Below are 9,867 nucleotides of genomic sequence, written 5' to 3'. Positions count from 1 at the left end.
ATCAATGGAGCCGACCAATCAGAGCACAGGGGGCTACAGAACACGCCCCCATTCATCAATTACTGACTAAATAATAATAATAATAAAAAAACATGTTTAAATGGCACATTATAAGATAAGATAATAATTAAAAAAACATGTTTAAACGGCACATTATAAGATAAGATAATAATAATTAAAAAAACATGTTTAAACGGCACATTATAAGATAAGATAATAATAATTAAAAAAACATGTTTAAATGGCAAATTATGAAGCTGACTCTGAACACATAGCTAGCTAAACATAAAGCTAATGCATCAGCAATAATAACAAAATAATAATAAAAACATGTTTAAATGGCACATTATATATATATATATATATATATATATATATATATATATATATATATATATATATATATATATATATGTATATATGTATGTATGTATGTATGTATGTATGTAATATATAGTATGTATGTGAAAAGATATGTTTACTACCACATTTTTTTTAGCTTGTATTGGAGCTTTCAGCCACATCACAGTCTCCACCCGATGGAGTTTGCCCTGTTGTCATGGGGATAGCTCCCTCACCCTCACATGCTACAGGTCAATGAAGTTCCTTTATATAAGTTACTGATATGTTGGAGGGCAGCAGTACACTCCATCACCTAATGAAGACTGAGATAAGGTTGAAAGCCAAGGAAAAAGCTAGGGACGTTGAGTTAACTTTTTTTGGGGGGGGAATCAATACTACTACTAATAATAATAACAATATATAATAACGTAATAATAATATATAAATATATAAATGTAAAGGTATGAGTTTTTCTCTCTCTCTTTTTAGAAACGGCACAGTACTACGTACAACATACAAATAAAACCAGAAAGTATTACATCTAATTAATCTAAATATCAATGTCTCTATCTATATATCAATAAAAGATAAGATAAGATCAGATATTCCTTTATTAGTCCCGCAGTGGGGAAAATTGCAGTGCACATCAGCAAAGGGGATAGTGCAAAAAACAAGATGCATCAGCAAACACAGTAAAAAAGAGCTAAACAAAGTGTAACAAAATATGAACCATTTAAATAGAAGGAAGTATAAAAATAGGAGCAGTATATACAGTATTGACAATAAACAGACTATTAACAAAATTGCACAAGTGAGAAATGATATTGCACAGTGAGAATGAAATGAATGAATGAAATTCCATCTATCTATCTATCTCTATATCTATATCTATCCATCCATCCATCCATCCATATCTCTCTCTCTCATTCTCTCTCTCTCTAGATATATACATACATAGATAGATAGATAGATAGATAGATAGATAGATAGATAAAGAACCTTCATGTTCAACAAAAGAAAACAAAGTAGACATTTGGATTTATATCCTCCAGAAAAATTAACATGAATAAGAATTGCAAAATGTACATAAAATCCTTGTCAAAAATAACGAGGTGATTATTCAAAACGTTTGCCATAGTTTCTAAACACATACATGAATGTATTTGTGAACATGTCATGACATGACATGACCAGGGTCAGAACTGTGACTGACTGTGACTTTAAACAGCAGTGAAGGTCCAACGTGACAGTACGGACGTGACGTGTGCTGCCTTCAGGGAACCTCCGACTAAAGTCTGTGCTGCATTCAACTGTGACGTGCCCTTAAAGTTGTTCTTGTAGCTTGTAGAGCAAAAGTTAAATTATGAAATATCAAGTGAAATAGTCATGACATTGTTGTTTGGTATTCAGATGCTTGTGATGCTTCTGTTCTAACTTAACTTCCAAATGTATAACATTTCACACTTCACAATACAATACACTAATTTGTACACGTTAGGCCTACTTTTGTTTTAAAAGCCTCCATCCATACTGTCATTTGTTTTAAATCTTTGCATTCCAGATCTCATTTAATGTAACTAAGCTCATTTACTCAAGTACTGTACTACAATACAATTTTGAGCTAGTAATTGTACTTTACTTGAGTACTTCATATATTTGCTCCACTACGTTATATTGAGAAATATTGCACTTGTTACTCCACTACATTTACTTTACTGCTGTAGAACTGTTACTTTGTGGATTAAGTTTTAACATACAAAACTGTTTTAATGAAAAGGTGAAACAATGTTTGTGTAAAGCACTTTGAATTATCCCTGTTGCTGAAATGTGCTCTATAAATAAAGCTGCCTTGCCTTACGTTTGTAATACCCTACGTTTGCATCGGGCCCTGAATGCATCACCATCGTTAAAACTAAACAAACCTTTAAATAACGTGTTAACTAACTACACAGAGTAGCTACAGAGCTTCACCTGGAAGAGACAACTAGTTTAACATCACATTTTTATTCAGGAAAAGCTTATAATACCAACAACAATAGGTAAAACACGATGACCTTTCACCTTTGACTATGTTTGTTCTCAGCAGTAATGGACGGAAGACATGATGTCCCACCCTTTAGCAGAGGCCTGAAGACTATAACAACAACAACAACAACAAAGCAGCAGCTCAGCGTCCTAACAGCTACCGAGGAGCTACATCACCCACTAACAGGTCAATATAACCACGTTATTTCAGCTTATGTCTTTAACAGCAGCAGCAGCAGCAGCTAAGTATCTCTCATGTTGCTATCTAGCTAAGCGAGGACACAATGTGACATTACACGTGCTTCCTCTTTTCTTCACCAACAGCTGCAGAACAGAAGACAACCATAGCAATAAAACATGTCTGAATAGACTTTCACATGTCATGTTATAAACTGTGCACGGTTACTAATGTGTAGCAAAGATGTAGATAAGATTACATGTGAGTTTTGCTGTAGATCATGTATATACTGATCTCACTGCTGTGAATACACCAGCTGCACAGGAGCTTTATGTCATTAGCAGGCTGGTCTTTATTTGTACTATATCTTCTTATTAAGTAGTAGATGTGCATTGTTTATTGTTTATTTGTTTTGCACAATTTAAGACTATACAACATAACAAAAATAAATAAATGAATAATATAAAATGCAGGAAGAGGCAAAAAAACACTGGGCTTATGTGAAGCCTTCACCTAGAGACAATATTAATATAAAGAAATAATATGACTACATAATAGTGATAACAAAACAATTAGGACAAGATATATATAATAACAATACAGCAAATATATCAAAAAAGACAAGTGTGTGTGTTGCATGGAAGTGTATGGTTAGTGTTGGTTAGTGCATTGTGTTATCTATTGTTACCATGTGTTACAGCATGGATGTTTACTCATAACACACAGAGACATTCAGGTCTATCAGGTCTGTCAGGTTGAGACTTGGACCTTAAATGTGGCCACAATTTCTGTGTCTGAACCTAAATTAAACACCAATAATCCCCCTATTCTAATGCAACAACAGGCCATTGCATTCTGCAGATATTTATTGAATGATTTTATGAACTGATAATTCAGACAGTGCCTTTTTGGTATGCTGCTTTAAAAAAAAAAAACCCTCTTTTATTTATTTGCATAATATTAAATAATTGCATAAAGTAAACTCAACAAGGACACACTGCCCTAGCAGCAAATCAGCCTGCTCAGTAGGGATGCACCGATACTGATTCAAATAGCTCGATCGAGTGTCGGTGAAAATGGGGCCGCTCTAATAAATTTAATTTTATGTTTATATACAATATACATTATATACTGGAATTTTAATTCCTGTTTAAGTTTTGACCAATTTGTTGCTGCATTAAAAAGGTTTACACTCAAACTGTAATTCCTGTTAATTTCTGGTGTACAATTTATTATTTTAATAATTGCAATTGAATAAATTTATATCTATGTATTTGTTACATTTTGTTTTACAAATTTAGGAAAGCAATGTTTCAAGTCAAGCCTGATGTTGCCTTATACATAAAAGAATGTTCCCAGTCACTTCAACACAGTGAGGCATACAGCTTATTAATTAAACGCTAGTATCGGTACTAGTGAAAGAGTCGAAGGAGAGAAATGACCCTGGTTCATTGTTATGATTCACATAATTCAAGTTTAAATGTGTAACAGTGTTAACTTATTGAGGAAGTCTGTATGTTTATAATAAACACAGAAACAACCTTGAGTAATGTAACAACAATATTGGGACAAAAACAGGAGATCATTGCCAGCTTTAGTTGTTTGATTCAACATAACGCTGAAATGATTAGTTGATTCATCCATTAACAGAACATTAATCGTAGGGCTGACCCGAATGCCTCGACCGTTGCCATGTTATTCAACATCCAAATCACTAGTATTAAGTATGTAATAATAATGTATAAATCCCCAAATAGCCAATGAAATAATAAATAATCCCACATTATTCATATTCAACATTAATTATTATTAGTTATTCTCAGACAGATATCGCTGTTTATTGTGTATAGAGGTGTGTGTGTGTACAGTAGTGCGGCAACGGCACTGTCCTGGGCACTGAAACGGAAATACCATCAAATATTTTTCCTCCAAGCCCAAAAAAAGGTATTCAGGACAGCCCTAATTAATTGTCAATTTTTTTTTTTTTTTTTCATTTTTTAAGAAATTATGCCCCGTTCACTTTCTCCATTCTGTCAATTGTGAGAATTTGCTGCATTTGTGTTTTATATCCCCATTAATTTAATATCCTAGGGTTTTGCGCTGGTATTTGGACAAAACAAGCTATTTTGAGACGTCAACGTCATTTTATAGACCAAATGATTGATCAGTTATGAGAGAAAATAATTGGCAGATTAATTAATAATGGAAATAATTGTTAGTTGCAGCCTTGTATTGATACACTATGTTTCGGCCCTGTATTGTGTGTTACACATATAGAGTGATTTAGTGCGTTATCTGATATCGTTATGCCTCTTGACAGCCATCCTGGGATCAGTCCAAATTCTGAATGAATGACTTCTCTTGAGTGAACGCAGCAGGTGCTTCCATGTGATCACAGAGCTTTACTAACGCTGAATGCTCTTGTTTTAAAGGTGTGATGGCAGTTGGAGGGCTGATGACTGCAGATACGTGGCTTTAGGGGTGCAGCGCTGCCCTAGCTTGACGGCACCATGCTGCAGAAAGGTGCGATCCAAATTATCGAATGGGAGGACTTGGACAAGAGGAAGTTCTACTCCCTGGGTGTGTTCATGTCCTTGACCACCAGGGCCACCGTCTACCCGGCCAGCCTCATCCGCACTCGGCTCCAGGTGCAGAAGGGGAAGGCCCTCTACTCCGGCACCTTTGATGCTTTCTGCAAGATCCTGCGAGCTGAGGGTGCGCGTGGCCTCTACCGTGGCTTTATGGTCAATACGTTCACCCTGATCTCAGGACAGGCTTATATCACCACCTACGAACTGGTGCGCAAGTACGTGTCCCAGTACTCGCCCAGCAACACGGTGATATCGGTGGTGGCTGGAGGGGCGGCGTCCCTGGTGGCCCAGACCATCACTGTGCCCATAGACGTAGTGTCGCAGCAACTGATGATGCAAGGACAGGGGGAACACCTGTCTCGTTTCAAGGTCAAGCCCAAAATGATGCTCGCGACAACGAAGCGCAAACCGACTTTCGGACAAACCCGCGACATTACGGTGCAGATATTTGCAGCCGATGGTTTCAGGGGATTTTACCGGGGCTACGTGGCATCGCTACTCACGTACATCCCGAACAGTGCACTCTGGTGGCCTTTTTATCATTTTTATGCAGGTAAGTCAACACCCTGTGAGTTATGGTTTATAGTAGCTGTTACATGCATGTGAGAGGTGACTCTGAAACCACAAACATATTGGCCTTACACTCTTGTTATATCCTTTACGTTCTCAGAGCAGCTGTCCTTGATGGCACCCAGTGAGTGCCCCCATCTGTTTCTGCAGGCGTTGGCAGGACCAATGGCAGCAGCGACCGCCTCCACCATCACCAACCCCATGGATGTTGTCCGAGCAAGAGTGCAGGTAAACACTGAAAGACAACCACTGTGCACCACATAAAAGCTGAAATTTCATTTGTATTAACTGAGAAGATTTGAGAGTGTGGGAATATTTTTTTTAAAAAGCCAGTTAATGTTTACATTCACTTACCAGGAGCATTTTGGAAAAGACTTTCTGAGATGGCATTTGGACTTTATTTGGGATTTAGGATACATTTCACATTAACATTTCATTGCTGATATTATTTTGCTGTGATCACATCAAGTCTATCATATCTGCATTGGACAATGTGACTTGATTAAAAAGGCCAATATTGACCCACTTTATCTAACCCTAATGCACACTTAGTGATGGCTGAGTAAGTGGAAGTTTTGATGAATACAGCATGTGTTTGTTAAGTTATAAAACCTGCTACTGTGTGTTTAAAGCATCTGTGGGCTAAAGGAACAGTTTCTCTAACCTCCGGGCTGTATGGCTTAACCACACAACACCAAATACAGCTGGAGTCAGCTCCTTTTCTCGGTTGCCACACTTCCTCTAGTTCTTAACATTACTCTGTAGTTCCTCAACTTGCTCTTGATTGCAGTGCAACATCAGGCTGATTGGACAACTCATGTTTTTTGTAGATTTGACTAGTTTTATTAGTTTGCCTTTCCTGTGTAAATAAACCTCAATTTGGAACAAAGACCATGTAGCAGAGTTTGGGTGTTTTGAAGTGGGGTTGTATGAGGTATTTATCCATAGTCAGTGTGTTACCTACAGTAGATGACGGTCGGCACGCCCCCAGTTTGGAGAAACAGACGGGACTTATTGCACGGGACTAAAGCAATGTACTGCTGTGGACGGGGCTGGCAGCAAAATGTCTTTTAGCTACCTAAAAGAAAGGCTCACCTACAAAAATCAATATTAGTTTATGTGTTTGCTGTATTTAGAGTATTTTCACCAGTTTATCTTGCTGTCAGACAGCCCTGAAGCCGTTGTTTCCATCTGTGCTCTTGCCAAAGCCAACAGACTCCATTGGAAAAAAACTGTAATTCTACCTCGCAGAACACGGAGTGGCAGGTCTACCGATGCCTTGATCGGTTCATTTGTTTGTGCTGTTGTGTGGCTTTGGTGAATCCGAACCAACCAAAGTCACATAATGGCACAAACCATTGATCGAGGCAAAGGTAGACCAGCAACTCCTGTGTTCTGCGAGGTAAAATTACTGTTTTTTCCCCCAACAATGGAGTTTGGTTGCTTTGGTGAGAGCATAGATAACGGCTTCAGTTCCCCGTTGGAAACATAGACTGTGTAGTTGTCTCACGGTAAGGTAAACTGGCGAAAATATTCTAAATATAGCGTACACTTTCTTTAGGAGGCTAAAATAAGTTTTTTTGTCGGCCCTGTCCACAGCAGTACATTGCTTTGCTTCTGTGCGGTAACTCCTGTATGCTTCTCTAAACTGGCGGCGTGCCGACTGTCATCTACTGTAGGTAATACACTGACTATGGATAAGAACCTCATACAACCCCACTTCAAAACACCAAAACTATCCCTTTACATTTTCTTCCTCTGAGCCCTGGAGATAAACTATACACCATAAAATTAGTTGACTAAAACAATTTCACCACAAGGTCCATTTAGTAACTGTTCTGGAGCTTTTGATTGTACAACACGATCTTCCTCAGCAGATGGAGTACACAGTTCAGTTGTTAAGGTATTGCAACTGTTCAAATTTTTTTTACTTTGCACTGTAAAAACTTTACGTCCATGTTGCCTCAAGATTAAAAGATTATTATTAACCTTGAAAAAAGCAGTTGACAAAACAATCTGTTCAGGAGTTTGTGTCTGTATCACATGACCTCCCTCAGTAAAATAAAATGGACTTTTTGGTGAGATTTTCTCGAATCCAAATCTCACAATAAAATTTATTTGTAAATAAGATGATTTAACTCTCACCTGTGTGTTGAAGGTGGAGGGACGATCTTCCGTCATCGAGACGTTCAAGCAGCTGCTGGCAGAGGAGGGCGTCTGGGCGATGACCAAAGGGTTGTCGGCCCGCATCATTTCCGCCATGCCCACGTCGGTGGTCATCGTGGTGGGATACGAGACTCTGAAGAGACTGAGCCTGCGAGCTGAGCTTGTAGAGTCCAGACACTGGTGAAAGGGCCAGAGGGAACCAGGACTGCCTTGTACCAGATTTCAGCAAGGCAGGAACTTTTCACACAGGACCACAGACGTGTGTCCGTTCTCGGGGTAACTGCTCACCTGTCACGCTGCTTTCCACACGCCTTTTAAGATGTGTTGTTTTAATGCAGCAGAGTTCAAGTGGTGTTGTTTGTCTTTAGGCACACTTTGGAGTCACAGGTGTTTTGTTACCTTGCCTTTTTCTGTTTGTCAACACATTTCTACTGGCTTTCTTTCTTTCTTTGCTAAACTGTTAATGTGAAATATGAAGATATAAATGAAAACAATGTTGTGCATTTTGCCAAAAATTTCCCATCTGAAAAAAAACACGACAAATCGATGACTGAGGAAAGTTACTTCTTAAAGTTTCTTTTTGATTAATGCCTCCTGTAACTGTCTATTTTAACAATATGGAATGACTGCACCAGTGTACTTTTTATTCCTGGTTATGCAGTTCAGGGATTTGTTTTTTTTACCGTGTCATACTTTAACGGCACAGAGGCAGCCTAAGCTTGTGAACACTTGATGCATCTTTTGAGTTCACAATCCAGCTGGGTTCGGTTTTCTTTCTTTTAAATGGAGCTACTCTGCAGTAAATCACAGTATGTTTTTTTTTAAATAAGAGAATTTGCGACGAGGCCAGTCTTATGACTTTTCAATGTGCCAAAATCTGGAGACACAAATGCCATCTATCCAGCGTTTGAAGAGCAGAAAAGCATTCCAGTTGAAAAGAACATTTTGTGAAACATCTGCCAAGAATCTCACCTTAGTTGAGGCCTAAAGAGAGAATAAGATTTATTATTTAATTACAGCAAGGCCGTTAAATTGTACAGAAGAAATCAAAGTGTGAAAATTAAGCTTTACTTCCAAAAGAACATTTAAAGAAGAAGAATCTCGAGGTCTTTGTGAAACCTGGCTCAAGTCTGTGTAGTTTGACTGAAGGCCTTTTCGTAATGATTGTAGCTGTGTCACGTGATTTATGTACCAGCGGTCAGTGGTGCGGGTACAATGATGAATTCTACTTATAAATCAGGCTGGCATTTCTGCTTCTTTTTGACTGTGTAAATGGACTGTACATAAAGTGGAGCTCGACAGAAAAGAGGTGTAAAAGTAACGTTACAGGCCTCAAAGAGGTGGGAATTTTCCGCATGGGGTACTTCTGTTAACTCTGTTGTATTGTGTACATTATTTATGCTGCTCAGATGACTGTGGATCAAATCTGCATTTGGTTACAGGGCAGAAACTTTAACCAGTGGTTCATTCTGTTTGGTTAAAGCTAACACACACACAGAGAGAGGGAGAGAAAAGGCAACAGCATCACACCAGCAGACACAACTAGTTGCCTTCAGATTTCACCAGTCGCTTAATGAATGTGAGGTACATCAACAAGGCCATATTTAGAAATGACTATTACTGCCAGGAAACACATCTCAGCGAGGTTTTACACTCTGTGCTCTTTCTTTTTTTATAAACTATTAAATGTTTTGCAGGCAGCACTCTTCAGTTTGATGGACCCCAGTTTCTGATGTGATTAGATTCTGAAAAGCAAATTTAATGGACCTTTTTGCCTGTATAGAGGAGGTGCTGCTACACATGTATTTACCAACTATCTGCTGTGTGTGTAATCATATTAAAGAATTGTTAAAAGTAGTTTGATGTGTTTTAAACTTGGAGATCTCGTTCGATGAAAAGGAATAAAGAATTCTGAATAACTGCAGTAGGTTGGTAACTAGTTATATGATGTGTACTTTATGAAGACATTGTTTTTAAAAATGCTGACTTTGTTTT

At 38.1% G+C, this 9,867-nt stretch overlaps 1 protein-coding gene across 1 annotated transcript; it reads left to right on the top strand.

Moving 5' to 3' along the window:
• The first annotated feature begins 2,230 nt into the window (after positions 1 to 2,230).
• Positions 2,231 to 9,796, top strand: slc25a44a (solute carrier family 25 member 44a). The gene is made up of 4 exons (XM_037767369.1): positions 2,231 to 2,554; positions 4,978 to 5,689; positions 5,807 to 5,934; positions 7,865 to 9,796. Exons 2-4 carry the CDS (start codon positions 5,056 to 5,058, stop codon positions 8,054 to 8,056), a joined length of 954 nt encoding a protein of 317 aa, XP_037623297.1. The 5' UTR covers positions 2,231 to 2,554; positions 4,978 to 5,055; the 3' UTR covers positions 8,057 to 9,796.
• Positions 9,797 to 9,867: the final 71 nt, after the last annotated feature.

Source organism: Sebastes umbrosus, chromosome 4 (assembly GCF_015220745.1).
Source record: "Sebastes umbrosus isolate fSebUmb1 chromosome 4, fSebUmb1.pri, whole genome shotgun sequence".
Classification (NCBI taxonomy): Eukaryota; Metazoa; Chordata; class Actinopteri; order Perciformes; family Sebastidae; genus Sebastes; species Sebastes umbrosus.
Note: the sequence above shows the minus strand (reverse complement) of the source record. Positions and strands in the feature narration are given on the sequence as shown.

Coding starts and splice junctions, on each gene's coding strand:
- slc25a44a (XM_037767369.1), top strand. CDS start 5,056: ATGCTGCAGAAAGGTGCGATCCAAATTATCGAATGGGAGGACTTGGAC. Junction 5,690..5,806: donor TTTTTATCATTTTTATGCAG/GTAAGTCAACAC, acceptor TTACGTTCTCAG/AGCAGCTGTCCTTGATGGCA. Junction 5,935..7,864: donor TTGTCCGAGCAAGAGTGCAG/GTAAACACTGAA, acceptor TGTGTGTTGAAG/GTGGAGGGACGATCTTCCGT.